Source organism: Vulpes vulpes, chromosome 7 (assembly GCF_048418805.1).
Source record: "Vulpes vulpes isolate BD-2025 chromosome 7, VulVul3, whole genome shotgun sequence".
Classification (NCBI taxonomy): domain Eukaryota; kingdom Metazoa; phylum Chordata; class Mammalia; order Carnivora; family Canidae; genus Vulpes; species Vulpes vulpes.
The window spans coordinates 72,358,187-72,379,664 of record NC_132786.1 but is presented as its reverse complement, the minus strand read 5'-3'; the positions used below and the strand labels follow the sequence as shown (position 1 = coordinate 72,379,664).

General features: G+C 36.9%; 1 protein-coding gene across 21 annotated transcripts in view; it reads left to right on the top strand.

Moving 5' to 3' along the window:
- NRF1 (nuclear respiratory factor 1) overlaps positions 1-21,478 on the top strand; it is a 135,054-nt gene that overhangs the window by 35,847 nt on the left and 77,729 nt on the right. For 5 of the 21 annotated variants that reach the window (XM_072764076.1, XM_072764079.1, XM_072764071.1 and 2 more), the window contains 2 exons: positions 13,734-13,965; positions 21,287-21,401. In XM_072764076.1, the coding sequence (XP_072620177.1) occupies positions 13,743-13,965; positions 21,287-21,401 (338 nt within the window). In that variant the 5' untranslated portion in view covers positions 13,734-13,742. Of the gene's footprint in view, positions 1-1,086; positions 6,461-8,787; positions 12,823-13,575; positions 13,624-13,733; positions 13,966-21,286; positions 21,402-21,478 lie in introns of those variants that run through there. The other 16 variants (XM_026010814.2, XM_026010812.2, XM_072764078.1 and 13 more) reach the window with 14 other exon arrangements.

The window sequence follows — 21,478 nt, the reverse complement described above, 5'->3', positions numbered from 1 at the left end:
GTGGGACTCAAACCTACAGCCCTGAGATCAAGCATCATATGTTCCACCAGTTGAGCCAGCCAGTGCACTTGGCCAAAACCTTTCAGTTTGTGATCTATAAGCATTTTATTCTCCCAATATAAAAATAAATCATGGGGCAACTGGTGGCTCAGTTGGTTAAGCGTTTGACTCTTGATCTCAGGGTGGTGAGTTGAAGTACCATGTTGGGCTCTATGTTATGCATGGAGCATACTTTAAAAAATAAAAAAACAAACTCGACAAAATAATAATAAAATAAATCATATAGTCCTCCTTTTGACATTTCTGATGCTTTGCTTATATTTCTATATGGAATTAATGATAATAATACGTAATACATAGTACTTATATATCATGTCCCATATTAAGTTCTTGTACATACTAACTCATTTGGTCCTCAGTAATCCTATTAAGTAGGTTCTATTATTTGAGAGGTATTATTATTTGAGAGATGATGAAACTAAGGCATAGAAGTCAAGTGGAACTTCTCTCAGGTACTAGTGAATGGCAGGGAAAAGACATGAATCCAATAATAAATACTTCAGCTTCAGACTGCAGTCTTAATCACCTTGCTGTAGAAGTGGGGTTAAGCCTTTAAGCAGGTATGAGGTGGAATGGAGAGGAGACTTTGCATACCCTTGTACACTTTGTGTCCAGTTATATAATAAAAAATAGGGGCGCCTGGCTGGTTTAGTCAGTCGAATGTGTGACTCTTGATCTCAGGGTTGAGTTCAAGACCCACATTGGACATGGAGCCTATTTAAAAAAATTATTTTTTAAGAAAAAAATAATAACTAAATTGCTGCAAGCCACACTGGAAGTTATAGTTAGTACCCACAATGTCTGCCAAGAATTTAGAGTGGTAGATGATTTCTTTGATTGGTCCATATTAATTGAAAAATATGGCAAATCTTTTTGTGGCTGTCACTATTATTTCCATAAAAAGACATTTATTGTATTACTGTGATGTTGATTTTGATGTTTCTGAAATGTTAGACTTACTAAGTACCTGATTGGCTTAGTCCATAGAACATCCACCTCAGGGTCCTGAGTTCAAGGCCCACATTGGGCACAGAGTTTACTAAAAATTTAAAAAAAAAAAAAAAAAAGGTAGGTAAGATACACTCAAACAGATAAAAGTTTGTATTTATACCTTCTACCTCCCTTTCTATCTGTACCCTCTTCTTCTAAGTGTCCCACTTCTCTTTCCATGGGTCATATTATACTGTCTAATTTAGCCTTGTTTTATTTTTTATTTTTAGATTATTTTTTTATTTATTCATGAGAGACATAGAGAAAGAGAGGCAGAGACATAGGCAGAGGGAGGAGAAGCAGGCTCCATGTGAGGATCATGACGTGGAACTCGATCCTGGGATCCCAGGATCACACCCTGAGCCGAAGGCAGATGCTCAACCTCTGAGCCACCCAGGTGCCCCTAACTTAGCCTTGTTTTAATGATTTATGAGAGTTAAGATTTTGAATTCAACTTCCACGTGTATGAAACAGAAACCTTAGTGGTGGACTTACAGAAAAAAAAAGAAAAGTCCTTAGAATTTACTTTACCGACAGTATAAAATATCAGTACGTTTTATTACATCAACTTGTGTAAGTCAATATAAAGTTTTGCTGCTTACCAGCACCTTATGAGTTATTTCTAATGAGGGTACATATTTTCTTCCCTTTATTATCAGTGAAGGCCTAGTAAACCATAGGAGATATTTCAGAGGATTTAATTCTGGGAATGGGTTACACAGGTGTTGGAAGACTGAAGGGGCAAGAAGTAGACACTGAAGTAATGCAGATATTAATAATTATGGGAAGCAGCCACCACCCCTAGGGCTGGGGGCACAGAATACTCTAGGAACTCAGAGGGGGCCCCCACACAGTTGGTGTCTGTATCTCTGAGTGGGATGCCAGGCAGCTGGTGCAACAGCTAGGGAAGAAGAGGCACAGCTGGAGTTGGGAAAAGGGGTTATGCTCTTTGCTGAAGCAACTCTGATAGGAAGGAGAACAGCAAGGAAACCCCTTCTCACCCTCTCTTCCCAATTTTCCGCTTAGTAAAACTTAACAGGGGGCAGGCAAGTCTGGTAAAGGTTGGCTGATCCAGCCCAGAGCTGGGTCAAGAGCACTTCAGAGCAAGTATATTCTAGAAGGCTTGGAAATGAGGGACAAGAGATGAATGGCCAGGAAAACCTGATAGGGAAATTACAGAAACTGTGATGCCTGGGTTTAGCTATAGTAATTAAAATATGCAGCCAGTTACCCCCAAACATTTATTAAAGAACAAATTATGATAGCTACTATTCATAAAGACTTGATGGACCCAAGCCTTCCTTCAGTGAGCTTACAGTATTGTTTTCACAGTACCGTGGATACTCATCCTTAAGTCATTGTGACATTGTGTGGTAAAGCTTGTTTTTCTCATGTATTATATAAAAGCACTATTATTAACTGGATTCTTGAGCTGTTATTAATATTAATGAATATTTACAAATTTTGTCAGCATATCAGAATGAAAAATATTGCAGTCATACAAAGTTTTATTACTTTCACATACTCCAAATGAGGAGTTAGTTTTATACAAGGCAAGATGATTTCTACACTTGAATGTGCTGTTTTCTTGATTCTTAGCAAAAAATAGGCATTTGACTTTTCTAGTGACAGTTTGCTTCCTATGTTACTTAAATATTTCAAAGACTCAATTTGAAAGGCAACATTGTAGTTATTTGTATTTATTTATTTATTTATTGTAGGGTATTCAGTTAGAATTTTTATTTTCATTTTTTTATAAATTTATTTTTTATTGGTGTTTAATTTGCCAACATATAGAATAACACCCAGTGCTCATCCCATCAAGTGCCCCCCTCAGTGCCCGTCACCCAGTTATTTGTTTTTAAAGTCTATTTTGGTCGAAATCAAAGTACATGCTCATGAGTAAAAATCAAGTAGAAGGATTTGTAATAAAAAATCAGTGGCCTTTGCCACACACTTCCCTGCCCCCAGTCCTACTTTTCAGAGACAACTGTTTTTGTTTATAGTTTAACTATTTTGTTTATGGTATTATCACACAATATTTCCTCCATGACTCTGAATAATAACTTATCAAATGTGGACATTTTGTACTTCCTCTGTGTAAGGATTACCTCACAGTATTTTCTTTGTTCCCCTCTATTTTTGATGGTTACATTGTCATACTGAGTTCTTCCATCAGCTCTTGATAGCATCTCCTGAACCCCTGACTGCCTGAAGATAGGATGTCATGATCCTAGCCATTCCTACATTTCCCCATCCCTTCTCCCACCTCATTTCTCTCCACTTTATCTACTGATATCTACTTTTACATTGCCGCGGTTCGTAACTTTTAACATTCTATTTTGTACTGTATTTAATTTTCTGTATTTTTACCTGTAGTTGGAGTCTGAAAATAGAAAACAATAAACTGCCTACCTGACTTTGGCTTCATTCCCTCCCCCCCCCTCTTTGGAGAGCCCAGTGGTGTGGGAATATATATATATATTTTTTCTTTTTTTTCCTCCTAATTTCACCAGTGGACTATTTGAAAGAGAATATTCCTAGGAAGGTCAGATGGATTCTTCTTGTCTTAAGCTCCATTTATTACTCAGAATTAAGCTATGTTTTTACCCTTGCTTCTATTTTCACCTTGACTTTTTTTTTTTTTTTTTCCACCTTGACTTTCTTGTGCAGTTTTTTTCTTCCTGCTGTGTTGGGATTTTGACCCACTACTCTGCATTCCCTTAATAATCAAATCCTTGGGCAGCCTGGGTGGCTCAGGGGTTTAGCGCCATCTTCAGCCCAGGGTGTGATCCTAGAGACCCGGGATTGAGTCCCACGTCAGGCTCCCTGCTTGGAGCCTGCTTCTCCCTCTGCCTGTGTCACTGCCTACCCCCCCCCCCCCCCCCCCCCCGTCTCTCATGAATAAATAAATAAAATCTTTAAAAAATACGCTAAAAAAAAAAAAAGAATCAAATCCTTTTAACTTTAGGCTTTTTTGAGAAAGGCCATTCTGTTAGGTGAAATTTCTATCTTAGTTTTGAAATTTAGATTCTGGACATGTCTGGGAATATAAATTTGAGCCTCTTGGTTTTCCTGTCCTTGCTTTAGACTGTAGACAGTCTTGCTCTGAGACTTTCCTTTAGGCAGTTCTTGCAGTTTTTCTTTTGATATGATAATGCTATTGATTAGTCTAGTGTTTTCCTTTACATTTAGTTATACTTTGATTAGATTTCTGCCCTGCGCTTCCTACTTTGATTTTTAAAATACTATATACTTAATCTTATCCATTATGTGTGGATTAGATTAAATCGAACTCTGTTGGACATGTTCTCCAAATTCCAATAGCTTCCTAGGAATTATTGACTGCAGCTACTAGGGTGCTGGGAGGCAGACGAATCTGTTTCTCTGCCCTCTTCATTACCTTCCAGTGCCACCCTTACTGGCCTGGAATGGCTAGAGCAGGAACTCCTTGTACCAAACTGCCCCTCTTCAACCCATGGTAGTTTGTATAATAAAGAAGAATCTTTTTTTTTTTTAATTTTATTTATTTATTCATGAGAGACACAGAGAGAAGGCAGAGGCACAGGCAGAGGGAGAAGCAAGCTCCATGCAGGGAGCCAGATGCGGGACTTGATCCGAGATTCCAGGATCATGCCCTGGGCCAAAGGCAGACACTTAACAACCCCTGAGCCACCCAGGCGACCCAAGAAGAATCTTTAGATAAAAGTGCATGTTGTGCCCATGATGAACCAGGCTAAGAAAGAGACTTTACTAAATTTATTAACTGCTATGTTATTGTTTTGAAGAATGAATTTCTTGGAGTGTTGACTAATCTGCTGAACACCACTGGCTCCAGGCATACCTTTTCATTTGGATGCAGTATTTAGGTTGCTTTCACCTTGTTTCTCACATCTGTTCAGAGGAATCACTCACTGTTGGGCCCATCTGCTGGTTCTCCATTATATGTACTATTATGAAGTTATACTAGAGTTGTAGGTGCTCTAATAGTCTCCTTATTTTACGTCTAGGAGAACAGTATCTTGGTTGCTGGAGTTAATATAATAAAGGAAGAACTTTTTTGGATGCCTGGCTCAAAACCTTTTGCACACAATTAAGAAAACCATATTCTTAGAGCTGGTTGTCTAATTTAAAGATGAAGAAATTGAGGCCCAGTCCTTGCAAGACTAGTCAGGTAATGAGTCAAGAAGGACCGTAAAGACCTGGGAATTCAGGCATCATCGTCATCATTAATATTGAGCATTTATGTGCTAGGCATTGTGTTTCTCACTCTATCTGGATGATCTCATTTAATCCTCATATCCTTTGAGCACAGGTATTATCATTTTCTTTTTGCTTAAAGACAAATGTTGAAATTGAGGCTTAGAGGTTAAGTAATTTGTCCCAGGCATCCTGGATATATGATAATAGTCTGTGCTGTTTTTAAAATTGTTACTATCTAATATGTTTTCAGTTTCTATCAGTCTTGTTGTCCACAGAATCTGACTGCTCATGGATGAAAATGAAAATGCTTTACTAGAAATGAGTGGGTGGGTGGTTATGATAATCTCTAGCAGTATCTGGATGCCAGTCATATTTGGCTCTAAAAAAACTGTTTTATGTGTTATTTTATGAAATCATTGGAAATATTATTTACAAGTATCCCACTCTAGCTCAAAGAAGTCTGAAATACCTTTGCCTTTGCTTTTTACAGAGTGCTGAATAAAAGTGGTTTAGAGAGGCTGAAGGATGGGATGGGAGAGAAGTAGAAAGAGATGAGGCCCTGGGCACAAGTGACAAGCCTGTGAAACAGACATCCCTATTGATGTCTGCCACAAACCGCATTCTGCAGGAAAGAATGGAAATCCATTACACCAAGTGCATTGCCAACAAATCCCTTTGAAAAGCAATTAGTTACTATCTAATCCCAAATCATTTAAAAACAATTTTGAAGTACCCAGAATTTTAAAATGCCCTAAGTAATTTGTCTCTTAACACTAGAAGAACAGTGAAATGGATGGGAAAACAGTATTTTCATGCTGTTTTACTCTCATATATTATGTTTAATTGTGTAACTTAAATACTCTGTTAAAATTGCATTTTAGATATGTACAAATCTGGAGAGTAGGATATAGTCCCTTGAATATTCTGAAACATATCAAACACAGAATATGGAAGAAACTTTACCAGATAACTTTCTTTAAAAAAAAAAAAAAAACAACTTATTTTCATATAATTTTAGACTTTTAGAAAAGTTGCAAAAATAGTATAAGAACTCTAATTACTTACATTTCCCAAATGTTAATGTTTTACTGTGTTTTCTTTATTTTTTTCCTCTTTTAAATAATACTATCTTACCATGTACATCTTCCAAAGCTCCATTTGAAGAAACCATCACTTGGTTTGGATGGAAGAAACCATCCATTTGAAGGTATGCCACGCAGAGATACAGGGCTGGGGAGATAACCTCAAGCAGAAGAGAAAGTGTGGAAAAGGGGGGCAGTCAAATGATAGATGAGTGATTTCCTAATCTTTTTGGATTTGGGGCATCATGTGGTTGTTTTATTTTGTAATTAAGGTGAATTTAATTTTGAAATACAGAATACTCCTAGAGATAACTGAATAGTCCCAAAGTTAAGAATTGGAGTTAGAAGCATGAGTTATGATATGTACAGTGGTGTGACAGTAACAAGAGGTAATTAAAAGAGGGGAAAAAATTGAAAATAGCACAAGAATATAAAACAGAAATCCAGAGCATCCAAAGGTGAAAATATAGTCATCTACACAGAACCAGTCACCTGAAGAAAAAAGACATAACAGGATAGGGCTTAAAGCATTCATCTCTGGGGTGGTTGAGGGCAGGGTGGGGGTAGGGATCCAGGAAGGAAAAAAAAAGAAAGCAATCACTTAGAGAAACCAAGGATTTTTAAAGTTTTCAAATAAGGAAAAGGAGAGTTTTATAATACAGTAGAATAAAAATGAGAGAACTTTGCATGAATAGATAATTATATGCTTTTTATTTGGAGCCATAAGGGTTATTTATATCTATATGGCTGCCCACCCCCCCTTTTTTTTATTAGTTAACTCTAGATATGCAGTGCTGTATTCTGCTGCATGCTGGTTGAATTCCAAACTTGGCATGGGGGGGTGAGTTATACATGTAGAGATTGTTAGTGCACCAGTTGAACATTCAGCTTGTCAGTATGCATCAAAAAAAATTTTTTTTTAAGGTTTTATTTATTTAATCGAGAGAGAGAGACAGAGACAGAGGCAGAGACACAGGCAGAGGGAGAAGCAGGCTCCATGCAGGGAGCCTGACGTGGGACTCGATCCCGGGTCTCCAGGATCACGCTCTGGGCTACAGGCGGCGCTAAACCGCTGAGCCACCTGGGCTGCCCTATGCATCAAAATTTAAAATACACTCTTGACTGAGAAATTTTACCTTTAAGAATTTATCAAAACATTTAAAATTTTTATTTTCAGTATAGTTAACATACAGTGTTATATTAGTTTCACATATACAATATAGTGATTCAACAATTCTGTACATTATTCAGTGACTCTTAATAATCCCCTTCGTGGGATTCCCCCCCAACTTCCCCACCACCATCTGTTTGTTCTCTATAGTTGAATCTGTTTCTTGGTTTGTCTTTGTTTTTTCATTTGTTCATTTGTTTTGTTTCTTAAATTCCACATATGAGTGAAATCATGATATTCTGTCTGTCTCTGAATTATTTCAGAGTATTGTACTCTGTTTTGTTTAAATCAAATAATATGCAACGTTTTTAAAAAGTTAATGTGGGGGATCCCTGGGTGGCTCAGTGGTTGAGCGTCTGCCTTCAGCCCAGGGCGTGATCCTTGAGCCCCGGGATCTAGTCCCAAGTCGGGCTCCCTGCATGGAGCCTGCTTCTCCCTCTGCCTGTGTCTCTGCCTTTCTCTCTGTGTCTCTCATGAATAAATAAAATCTTTGAAAAAAAATAAATAAAAAATAAAAAGTTAATAAGGGCTAGATTTATTATTCTGCTCAATGATAGTCATTTATTCTTTGCACAATAGTTACACTGGCGTCAAGGATGATTTTTTTAATAGTGGAAAAATATACATATTATTTATTTAATTTTTATTTATTTGAGAGAGAGCACATGAAAGAGAACACAAGTGGTGGGGGGCAGAGAGGGAGGAAGAAGCAGACACCCCACTGAGCAGGGAGCTCCTTGCAGGGCTTGATCCCAGGACCCTGGGGATCATGATCTGAGCTGAAGGCACTTAACCGACTGAGCCACCCAGGCGCCTCAGTTGATTGGTTGTTTTGAGAGAGAGAGAGAGAACATGCATGTGAGCAGGAGGAGTAGTAGAGAGGGAGAGAAGCCGACTCCCTGGTGAGCGTGGGGCCTGATGGGGTTTGGATTCCAAGACCCTGAGATCATGACCTACGCTGAAATTAAGAGTTAGACACCCAGGGCACCTGGGTGACTCATTTGGTTGCTCCATGCTCAGTGGGGAGTCTGCTTGTCCTTCTACCTCTCCCTTTGCCTTGCCTCTGCCCCCTGCTCCCCACTCATGCTTTTTCTTTCTCTCTCAAATTATAAAATATTTTTTTTAAAGTCAAATTCCCAACCAACTGAGCCACCAAAGTACCCCTTAACCATTTCTTTCTTTCTTTCTTTTTTTTTTTTTTTTTAAGATTTATTTATTAGAGCGAAAGAGAGTGAGAGCATGAAGGGGGGGGGGTAGGGACAGAGGAAAAGGGAGAAGCAAACTCCTGGGTGAGGAAGGAACCCAGTGTGAGGCTCGCTCCCAGGATCCTGGAATCATGACTGGAGCTGAAGGCAGACGCTTAACCGACTAAGCCACCCAGGTGCTCCATTTCTAAGTGTACAGTTAAGTAGTGTTAAGTGCATTCATATCGTTGTATAATCTCCAGAACTCTTTTTATCTTGCAAAACTGAAGCTCTATACCTGTGAGGCAATTCCTGTTTCCCTTCCCCTCTCAGCTCCTTGCAGCCAACCATGTACTACTGTCTGTCTCTACGAAATTGACTACTTTAGAGACTTCATATAAGTGGAATTACATAGTATTTATCCTTTTTGACTGACTTATTTCCCTTAGCAGAGTATCCTCAATGTTCATCCATGCCATACCGTGTGTCAAAATGTCTTTTTTGTCTTTTTTTTTTTTTTTTAATTTTCTTTGAGGTATAATTGACAAATTGAGGGGAAGGTATAATTTTCCCATATACTCTCCCTGTCCCCACACTGGCATGGCCTTCCTGAGTATCAGCATCTGACGTGTTAGAGTGGTACATTTGTTACAATGGTTGAGTCTATATTGACATATCATTATCATCCTATAATTCACATATGGTTCACTCTTTGTGTTGTACATATGGGTTTGGACCACATATGGGTTTGGACAAATATATAATGACATATTTTCTACTATTATAGTATCATACACAGTAGTTCACTGCCCTGCAAAATTTGTGCTCCCCCTAATCCCTGGCAACCACTGATTCTTTTCTATCTGCATAGTTCTGCCTTTTCCAGAACCTTTTTTTTTTAATAATAAATTTATTTTTTATTGGTGTTCAATTTGCCAACATACAAAACAACACCCAGTGCTCATCCCGTCAAGTGCCCCCCTCAGTGCCCGTCACCCATTCACCCCCGCCCCCCGCCCTCCTCCCCTTCCACCATCCCTAGTTCGTTTCCCAGAGTTAGGAGTCTTTATGTTCTGTCTCCCTTTCTGATATTTCCTACCCATTTCTTCTCCCTTCCCTTATATTCCCTTTCACTATTTTTTATATTCCCCAAATAAATGAGACCATATAATGTTTGTCCTTCTCCGATTGACTTATTTCACTCAGCATAATACCCTCCAGTTCCATCCACGTTGAAGCAAATGGTGGGTATTTGTCATTTCTAATGGCTGAATAATATTCCATTGTATACATAGACCACATCTTCTTTATCCATTCATCTTTCGATGGACACCGAGGCTCCTTCCACAGTTTGGCTATTGTGGACATTGCTGCTATAAACATCGGCGTGCAGGTGTCCCGGCGTTTCATTTCATCTGTATCTTTGGGGTAAATCCCCAGCAATGCAATTGCTGGGTCATAGGGCAGATCTATTTTTAACTCTTTGAGGAACCTCTACACAGTTTTCCAGAGTGGCTGCACCATTTCACATTCCCACCAACAGTGTAAGAGGGCTCCCCTTTCTCCACATCCTCTCCAACATTTGTTGTTTCCTGCCTTGTTAATTTTCCCCGTTCTCACTGGTGTGAGGTGGTATCTCATTGTGGTTTTGATTTATATTTCCCTGATGGCAAGTGATGCAGAGCATTTTCTCATGTGCTTGTTGGCCATGTCTATGTCTTCCTCTGTGAGATTTCTGTTCATGTCTTTTGCCCATTTCATGATTGGATTGTTTGTTTCTTTGGTGTTGAGTTTAATAAGTTCTTTATAGATCTTGGAAACTAGCCCTTTATCTGATACATCATTTGCAAATATCTTCTCCCATTCTGTAGGTTGTCTTTTAGTTTTGTTGACTGTATCCTTTGCTGTGCAAAAGCTTCTTATCTTGATGAAGTCCAGAACTTCATATAGTTGCAGTCATACAATATGTAGCCTTTTCAGGCTTCTTTTATTTAGCTATTCATTTAAGATTCGTCCATGTCTTTTAATAGCTCGCTAGCTCATTTCTTTGTAGTACTAAATAGTGTTCCATTTTTTGGATGTTCCATAGTTTATCCATTCACCTATTAAAGGATATTTTGGTCACTTCAAGTTTTAGCAGTTATGAATAGGCTGTAAATATTTCTGTACAGGTTTTGTAGTAGATAAAAGTTTTTAACTTCTTTGGTAAATACCAAGAAGCACAATTGCTGGATTGTGTGATAAGAGTATGTTTAGTTTTGTAATAAATTGCCAAACGTCTTCCAAAGTGGCTGTACCGTTTTGCATTCCCACCATTAATAAATGAGAATTCCTGTTGCTTCACATCCTCACCAGCATTTTGTGGTGGTGGTGTTTTGGATTTTAGCCATTCTCATAGATGTGTAGTATTATCTTGTTTTAATTTGCAATCCAGTAATGACATGATTGAACATCTTTTCACATGCTTATATGCCGTATCTATAACTTTTTGGTGAGGTGTTTTTTCAGGTTGTTTGCCATTTTTAAATCAGGTTGTTCATATTCTATTGCGTATTGTGGAAAACGGCTTTATCAGCTGACTTTTTACAAATATTTTCTCCCAGTCTGTGCCTTGTCTTCTCATTATCTTCATAGAGAGTATCTTTTTTTTTTTTTTAAGATTTATTTATTTATTCATGAGACACACGGGGAGAGAGAGAGAGAGGCAGAGCACAGGCAGAGGGAGAAGCAGGCTCCATGCTGGGAGCCCAACGTGGGATTCGATCCCGGGTCTCCAGGATCAGGCCCTGGGGTGAAGGCGGCGCTAAACTGCTGAGCCACCCAGGCTGCCCAATTTTTTTTTTTTTTTTTTTTGATTTCTTGTGTAGACAATTATGTCCTCTTGAATAAACACAGGTTTTTCTTCCCTTCCCAATCAGTATACCTTTTATTTCTTTTTCTTCCCTTACTGGTCTATCTATAGGACTTCCAGTACAGTGTTGAAAAGGAGTGGTGAGAGGGAATATCCTTACCTTATTCCTGATTTTAGCGAGGAAGCTTCTAGCTTCTTGGCATTAAATATGATACTAGCTGTAGATTTTTTATATATATAAAAATATATATAAAAAATATATATATTTTTTTACTCTCTCTTTGAGAGAGTGAGCATGTAGAGGAGAGGCAGAGGGAGAAAATCTCACACAGATTCCTCATTGAGCACAGAGCCTGCCACAATGCTCAACTCTGAGATCACAACCTGAACCAAAACCCAAGAGTTGGTTACTTAACTGACTGAGCCACCTGGGTGCCCCAATTTGAAAATCGGTAAGGGAAGTTCTTGTCTTCTTAATTTTTTTTTTTCTTTTAAGATTTGATTTATTTGAGAGAGAGAGAGAGAGAGAACGAGCATAAGCAGGGGGAGTGGCAGAGGGAGAGGCAAAAGCTGAGCAGGGAGTTGATGTGGGGCTTGATCCCAGGATCAAGGATCATGGATCCCAGGATCATGACCTGAGCTGAAGGCAGAAACTTAACTGACTGAGCCACCCAGATACCCCTGTATTCCTTCTTTTTAGAGGCTGAATACTATTCTTTTGTATATATATCTACATATTTTATGTACCCATTTATCCATCAGTGGTTAGTTGTGATGCTTCTACATTTCTGGCTATTTTAAATGATTCTGCTATGAACATGGGTGTATAAATAGCCCTTTGAGACCCTTCTTTCAGTTCTTCTAGGTATAATTGCTGGTAGATAATTAATTATTGGATCATAGGGTATTATTTTCAGTTTATCAAGGACCACTATGCAAAATTTTATAAACAAGAATATTCACCACACTGATGTTTTTTTTTTTTTAATTTATTTATTCATTTATGATAGTCACACAGAGAGAGAGAGAGAGGCAGAGACATAGGCAGAGGGAGAAGCAGGCTCCATGCACCAGGAGCCCGACGTGGGATTCGATCCCGGGTCTCCAGGATCGCGCCCTGGGCCAAAGGCAGGCGCTAAACCGCTGCGCCACCCAGGGATCCCCACACTGATGTTTATAAAAGCAAAATGTGGGAAGCAGCCTTGGCACATGTCAGTAGGTGATTGGTTGCATAATTATGGCACATCCATACAGTGAAGTATACTGCAGCTGTTTAGAAAGGTCTGTAATGTTTTGACGCATCAAAATGTTTAGATAGATTGTAATATGAAAACAAATTATAAAAGAGTATGTGTAATATGAACCTTTTTTTAAATGAAGATTTTTTATTTGAGAGCGAGAGCGAGAGCATGAGCAGAGGGGAGGGACAGAGGGAGAGACAGAAGCAGACTCCCCACCAAGCAGGTTGTCCAACACTTGGGACTCAGTCCCAGGACCCTGAGATCATGACCAGGGCCAAAGGCAGATGCTTAATCAACTGAGCCACCCATGTGCTCCACATATGAACTTGTTTTTATTTAAAATCATATCTATGTATGTATGCTTCAAAAATTTTTTGTAAGGTTAACACATTTCCGTAGATTGAGGGGGATGAGGGAATAGATTATAAGTGCAGTATAAGAGGAGACTTTTATCTTACCACTTTACAAGTTACTACATCATATCAGGATTTACAAGAAGCACAGTTTTATATGCAGAAAAACCAATTTAAGTGATTGTAGTTTTGGAAAAAATAAAGCTTAACTTCCATTTGTCTGTGAAGTACAAAGAAAATGTTAAGTATTTCTTTTACTTACTAATTTTTTTATTTCTATAATGGCAAATGCAAGTCACTGGGATCTTTAAAATATCTTTTTATTGTTACATCATGTAATATCAAGAGTATTTACTCTTTTGTGGCCTGACATATAAAATTAGCACAGTGAATTTCTACCAAAATGATTTTACATAAGGAAAATGTTCTACCATTTCTAGGTGATGTTTGAATGGTGCTTTCCATTTCCTATGACTTGGTGTGGTGAGGTATGTAGTAAAATTGCAGGCTTCCTCAGCCCTTGCGGAAAATATTGCTTAGTTTAAGCATTGTGTTACATTACACATTGAATTCTGTTCTTTGCCATTTCTTCTGACAGTAGATCTTCATGGAGGAACACGGAGTGACCCAAACTGAACACATGGCTACCATAGAAGCCCATGCAGTTGCCCAACAAGTACAGCAGGTCCATGTGGCCACCTATACTGAGCACAGTATGCTGAGTGCTGATGAAGACTCACCTTCTTCTCCTGAGGACACATCTTATGATGATTCAGACATACTCAACTCCACAGCGGCTGATGAGGTAACAGCCCATCTAGCTGCTGCAGGTAATGTTGTTTGGAACAGAAGCTCTTCGGTTTTTTGCTTAATTTTTGATATTGTGCATATCTGAAAGGGCCTCGGATGCAGGCATTGTCATGTATATCTTCATATCACATTTTCACAGTTTTTAAAGCCTTTCATCTACAGCTTATGCTTGTATTCTACTGAGACTTAAGATGTAGAATCACATATTATTAATGATTAGACTTTGGTTTTGTGTTTTCATCCATTCCAACAACCTTTTGACTTTTAACTAAAGCATTTAGTCCATTTACATTAAACATAATCATTGGTATGTTTAGGTTTAAATTTATCATGCTTGCTATATACTTTCTCTTCATCCCAATTTGTGTTTACTTTTCCTTTGTGTTTTGGAGGGACCGAAAAGTTTAAATTTTTTTTCTTGTTAGTTTGAAAATTATACACACTTTTATTATTAGTGGTACCCCTAGAAACTATAGTGCATCCTTAACTTATTTCGAAGTCTTCTGTAGTTGATACTTCTGTCCTTTTTAGGGACAGTGCAAGTCTCTACAAACCCTTGAATTTTATTACCCCCCTCCTGACCTATATGCTATTATTCTGTGTATTAATTCTTTGTATACTTTAAGCTATACAAGACATTATTTTTGTTTCATACATAGTGTTCATTTTTTCCTTTATATCCAACTTGACTTCTGAGAGTTTTTCTTTTATCTAAAGATAACATTTAGTATTTTCTTCAGCATGGAAGTCTCTCAGTTTTTGTTGAAGAATGTTTTTTATTTAACCTTCAGTCTCAAAGAATGTTCTCATCAGGTATAGAATTTTAGGTCGACACTTATTTTTTTCCCCTTGTATTGAAGATACTATTTCTGCTGTCCTCTGGTTTCCATCCTTGCTTTTGGAATTCAGCTGTTTCATTTTAACAGCTGCTCCTTTGCAGGTTATCTCCCACATAGGTCCCTCCTCCAACTCTTCTTAAGATTTTTCTCTGTCTTGGGGGATCCCTGAATGGCTCAGCGGTTCAGTGCCTGCCTTCAGCCCAGGGCGTGGTCTTGGAGTCCCAGGATCGAGTCCCGCATTCGGCTCCCTGCATGGAATCTGCCTCTCTCTGTGTGTCTCTCATGAATAGATAAATAAAAAAATCTTAAAAAAAAAAAAAATATTTTCTCTGTCTTTAGTTTTTTTGTTTATTTTTCTGTCTTCAGTTTTTGTGATATATTTGGCTTTGGACTTCTTATTTATTCTATTTAGGATTCTTTGAACATCTTGAATCTGTGGATGATGTCGTTCATCAATTCTGAAACATCTTAGTCACAAGATTTTTTTTTTTTTTTTGAAGATTTTTTTTATTTGAGAGAGAGAGAAAGTATGGTTGGGAAGAGGGGCAAAGGGAGAGGGTGAAGCAGACTTCCTGCTAAGCAGGGAGTCCAACGTAGGGCTCAATCCCAGGACCCTGGGATCATGACCTGAGCCAAAGGCAGACGTTTAACCAGCTGAGCCACTCAGGTGCCTCTTAGTCACTACATTTTGCTTCAGTTTTGTTTCTGCTCCATTCCATCTCTCCCTTCTGTGACTCCAGTTAAATATATTAGTTTTCCTCATTGAGTCTTCACCAAATCCCTTATTTCTCTTACCCTCTATTCTATATTACCATTATTTTGTCTCTTTATGCTTTATCTAGTTTCTTCAAACTGTCTTCTAGTTTATTAATTTTTCTCATCAGCTGTGTCTGAAGTGCTTTTAAATCTGTCTACTGAGGTAGTAATTTTAGTAATAGTTAATAGTTTTTGTTTTAGAATTTCTAATATTTTTTCCTCCCAAATTTGTAATATTATAACTTTGAAATAGAAAAAAAAGTTTTTTAATCTCCATGAGTGAAGTAAGCATAATGATTTTACAATAAATTTGGTACTCTACTCTCTGAAGTGCCTCTGGCTCTTTTTTTGTTGTATGTTGTTGATGTTTCTTACTTACATTGCTTTTTCTCTTCATGTATTGGTTATGTTCAAATGAGTGCTGCATGGTGCATTTAGAAATTTTTTTTAGAAATAATTTGAGGTCTAGAATGAAATTATTGTCCTCTAGAGAGGATTTTTGTTTGCTTCTGCCAGATGCCTGAGGACACTAGCAATCCTGGATTATCTTAATCCAATTTAAGGTTTGAGATTTTCTGGGCCACTAAATGACTTAAAGCTGGGCTATAGTTTGTGCCATTCTCTTTGCTATTTACATTGTACATTTAACATTATGTAGAAGACTCTATGTAAACGATGCCTGGATGGGTTTAATATTGTATAAGGAAAACTGATCTTAGAAGATATTTAGGAGAAAATTGGACAGTAAATCAGTGATTAGGAATGGCCAAAATATTTCATCTTTTTTTAGAATGTGCTATATTTAAGGAGAAAACAAATGAAAAATGAAAAACAGCCGTATTACTCTCCGTTATTATCCACTGTGTATTTCTGGAATTGTGAATTTAAAATAAGGCTCAGTGGCAGAACACAGATGAGATGTTTGTGAAATATATTTTTGAAGTATTTATACTTCCCAGAAGAGGGCATCCTAACATAATGAATGCAGGTCAACTTCTTTCCTGGGAAGGAAGATGCTTTTGAGCCACAGTTTTGCTATTACGGCACTGCATTGTCACGATGTTAAAATTAGGAAAGGACTTTTATCTAACATTTTCATGTGACAGGTGTGGAAACTGAGGGCCAGGTGGTAGAAATTATCTACCATTTAATCATTCAGCAATTATCGAGGAATCGCTGTATACTCCATGTCACACTATATGTAGATACAATAAACAAGACAGGCAAGAGCTTGCTCCTAAAGGAGCTTACAGGCCAGTGGTGAGGAGAAAGGTACAAATAATAAAGGTACAGAATAATTTCAGAAAGCACTGAATACTCTAGAAGAAATAATGAAACAAGGTGAATGGAGAGGGAAGGGAAGGGAATTACTGCTTTTTCTAATCCTATTCTCTTTCCTCCCGAGTTAACCAGTATTCTAAATTTATCATTCTCATGTACTTCTTTTATTTCTGTTGTGTATGTCTGTATCAATAAACGATACTTGGCATTGTTTGGCATGTTTTAAGTTTTATATAAATGATAGCACTCTAATCCTTTCTATACCATTGTTTATCTCATTCAGTAATATTTTTCTGAGATTCATTCATATTGATAATGTGGCAGTATGTTTTTATTTTAATTGTTACTTGGTATTCCATTCATTATCTGAATATGACATATATTGGTATAATACTTAGGCTGTTTGTAAGTTTCTGCTATTAATAATAGCTGCAAATGAAAATTATTTTGTTTTCTTATGCAAATTGTGGGAGTTTCTTTTGGCATTGTTTTTCAAACTTTGACAGCTCCCATAGTGATAGTTTTACATTGTCGTCTGGAATAAGCGAGTGTACATATAACTGTAATAACAATTTCTCATGGAGTATTACTTACATGTCCGCCATGATACACCCAATGATATGTTCTGGTATCTTTTACTTTATTCCATTTTGTTAAAAAACAAAAACTACTCATGAACCACCAAAGAACAGAAACCTGCAGTTTAAAAACTCTGCTGAAGGATATACCCAAGAGGAGAATGAGAGGGCAAAGATGGGCACATTTTCAACTTTACGAAAATTCCAAATGCCCTTCCAGATCACTATATTAATTTACATCCCAGCAAGCAGCATGCTAAAGTGCCAGTTGCTTCCAGTCTGTACCATATTTGGACTTGTTTTTTGTTTTTGCTAGTCTAATGAGTATGAAATAGTATCTCATTGTTGGTTTAATTTGCTCATCTCTGAGCGAGCAATTCCGGCCAGTGCAGAAGATGAGATAGAGCACCATTTCAGATCTTTATTGACTATTTGCTTTTCTTCTTTTGCATATTTCCTCTTTGTGCCTTTGTCCAATCGGGTTGTGTCGTTTTTCCCAATTACTTTGTAAGAGTTACTGATAATGTTTTTCAATACTATTCTTTTCTCGATAGTATGCATTGCATTTATTATCTTCTCCCAATTTGTTGACCACTCCTTCCCCCAATTTTTTATTATTTCATTTTGTCTATAAAGGTTTTAATTTATATTATTGTGAAATTTATCAGTCTTTTACCTTTACTGTTAATCCTTTTGGAGTTTTACTTAAGGAACTCTTACCCTTGAGTGTATAAATACTCTACAACAGTTTATTTTAGAAGTTATAAATTTTTTTGTTCTGGTTGTTTTAATTTAGCTCTTTAATTCACCTGGAATAATACATTTCTGTATATGATATAGAGATCTAGTTTCATTATTTTTCCATACAGTCATTTGTCCCAGTACCATATTTTTAATAGTTCATCCTTTTCCCACTCTGTCTTCTGACATAAGAAGGTATTTGTATTCAGTTGCATTGGTTTATTTGTCTATCCTTCAGCCTGTTCCATACTGTCTTGATGACTATAGCTTTATAGTAACTACTGATGTTTGATCGGATGAGTTCACCTTTTAAAATTCTTCACAATAATTCTAGCTAATCTTGGCCTTTTGTACTTCTATTTAAGTTTTAGGATCAGTTTCTCAAGTTCTAGAAAAACCCATGCCAGGACTTTAATTTGAATTGTACTGAATTTATAAATTAATTAAGCATCATTATTCATAATAGCTAAAACTGGAAATTACCTTGATGTCTATCAATAGGATAATGGATAAACAATGATTTATTTATACTCTGGAATATTACTCATCAATAAAAAGGAACAAACTACTAATATATAATAATATGGATAAATCTCAGAAACATTATTCTAAGTGAAAAAAACCTTACACAAAAGAGTATATATTACATGATTCCATTTATTTGGAGTTCTAGAATAGACAACTAAAATAGGGTGAAAAAATTCAGAATTTTGGGTACTTTATTGTAGTGGAGGTATTATTATATATCTTGATAGGAGATTGGTTATCATAAGCGTCTGCATTTTCAGAATTTATGGTACACTTAAAATCTTAAAATTGAGTGTACACTTAAGGTTTTGTACATTGCATTATATGTAAATTTTACCTCAAAAGAAAAACTTGTAAAGAAATACTGAACTCTAGGTAATGATATTTTTACTGAATATTTAGGGGAGTCATACTGCAGTTTACATGAATCAGAATAAGAAAAATGATATGGCTTGATGAATGGATAGAAAGATGGATGGAGTGCATGGCTGGCTCATCAGAGCACGTGACTCTTGATCTTGGGGTTGTGAGTTCAAGCCCCACATTAGCTATAGAGATTATTTAAAAATCTAAAAAAATCTTAAAGAATTAAAGAAAAGAAAGATGGATAGGTGCATGTAGTAAAATGTTAATGGTAGAGTGGTAGATATGAATATTCACTAAAAAATTCTTTTAACTTTGTTCTGTATTTGAAAGTTTCAGTAATAAAATGTTGGACTCCTACAACTCCATAGAGCACATATAAGCTAATTAAAAAATGGACAAAGGACTTGAGTAGACATTTCTCTAAAGAAGACGTACAAATGGCCAAGAGGTTCATGAAAAAGATGTTCACATTATTAATCATCAGGGAGATGCAAATCAAAACCACAGTGAGATGCTACCTCACACTGTTAGAATAGCTCTTATATAAAAAAAAAAAAGATAAATATCAGCAAGGAATGTAGGGAAATTGGCCCTTGTATGCTATTGGTGGGAATATAAAATGCTGCAGCCCCTATGGAAAACAGTATAAAGATTCCTTAAAAAGTTAAATAGAACTATCCTATGATCCAGCAATTCTATCTCTGGATATTTATTCTAAGGAATTGAAATCAGGAACTCATAGAGTATTCACATTCCCATGTTCATTATTCATAATAGCCAAGATGTGGAAGCAGTTCAAATGTCCACTGACAGATGAATGGATAAAGAAAATGTGGTGTAGATATAAAATGGAATATTATCCAGCCTTTAAAAAGAAGGAAATCCTACCATATACAACAACATGGATGAACTTTGAGGACATTATGCTAAGTGAAATAAGTCAGTTACAGAGGACATATACTGCATGATTCCACTTATATGAGGTATCTAGTCAAACTTAGAAAAACAGGAGTAGAATGGTAGTTGCCAGGGGCAGGGGTGTGGAAATGAGAGTTGCTCTTATGCAAGATGAATAAGTTCTAGAGATCTGGTATATAACATTGTGCCTATTTAACTGTATTGTACACTTAAAAAATTAATATGTCAGATCTCATTAAGTGTTCTTATCACAATTAAAAAATAAAATCCTAGAAAAAATGCATCAGTAAGATTTTTTATGGAAAGGAGAGGAAAATTATTAATTTATTTTTTTACTTGCTCTGGGGCTCTTTAGTGGAGTTTATTTAAGTCAGACTGATTATACTACCAAAAATACATGTAGAGAGATTTGTCTGGATTTTCAAGAAGGCTTATTTTAATTGAGCCCCTTAGACCATATATAACATATATAAATGTGAGTAAACTTAATTTTCATGTAAGCCTTTTACAGGGTTTACAGATAAGGATAAAAGTGGGTCATCTGCTTAAAAAAGAAAAAAAAAAGAAAAAAAAGGAATGTCCTTGATATGTTGAGATTCCATGAATCAGAGACACCAATAATTCCTTTTTTTTAGTGATTAGCTTCAGGGCAAGCCAGACCAACTTTTATTAATATTTTTTCCTCAGAGTGGGATAGTTTTCATCTTTTTCCTGCCAGCATGCTTTTATCAGTTTAACTTTGTGGTCAACAATGCCATTTTAGGCACAATTCTCAGATATATAAGAAAAAAATTTCCCTTTAAGATAATATTCTTCCAGATAGTCTTCTTATGTGTGGTGTTGTTACTATTTGAGTTCCAAGTATGAGTGATTATCTCTGACTTCCTTAACTTGGCACTGTCCACTTGGCAGTGTCTTGGGGTAATGGAAAGAGGGGCACAGGGTTGGAAGTGAAATTTGAAATCTGTGATTATTTTCTTTTGGCAAGCTCTTCCTCTCAATGCTGCAGTTTCATCTAGCACCTCTGAAAATATTGCCTTCGCAGTATGGGCATGCTGGCAAAACAAAACAAAACATAACGTTATATCAAATTTAGCTAGTGTATGGTGGGGAGGTGTTTAAGTCAATCACTTTTTAAGATTCATTGTAAGTTTTATTGGTAAATGAAAATATGATTCGTGGTGAACAATAGCAAAGTATGTTGATAATATCAGAAACATTTTATTTAATGAGAACATATTAGGAAATAAATGCTACCTTTTTTGTACCTTTATTTTCTGTCTTATACAGCTAGCAGGCTTTGCCTGATCTCAGCACATGCGTTATTATTTTAGGTCCTGTGGGAATGGCTGCTGCTGCTGCTGTGGCAACAGGAAAGAAGCGGAAACGGCCTCATGTGTTTGAGTCTAATCCGTCTATCCGGAAGAGACAGCAAACACGCCTTCTTCGGTGAGGGCTCCCTTCTCCATATTGTTGCTGTTCCTCCAGTGCTTCGTGATGTGAATGAGAGTTAGAACATACATTAC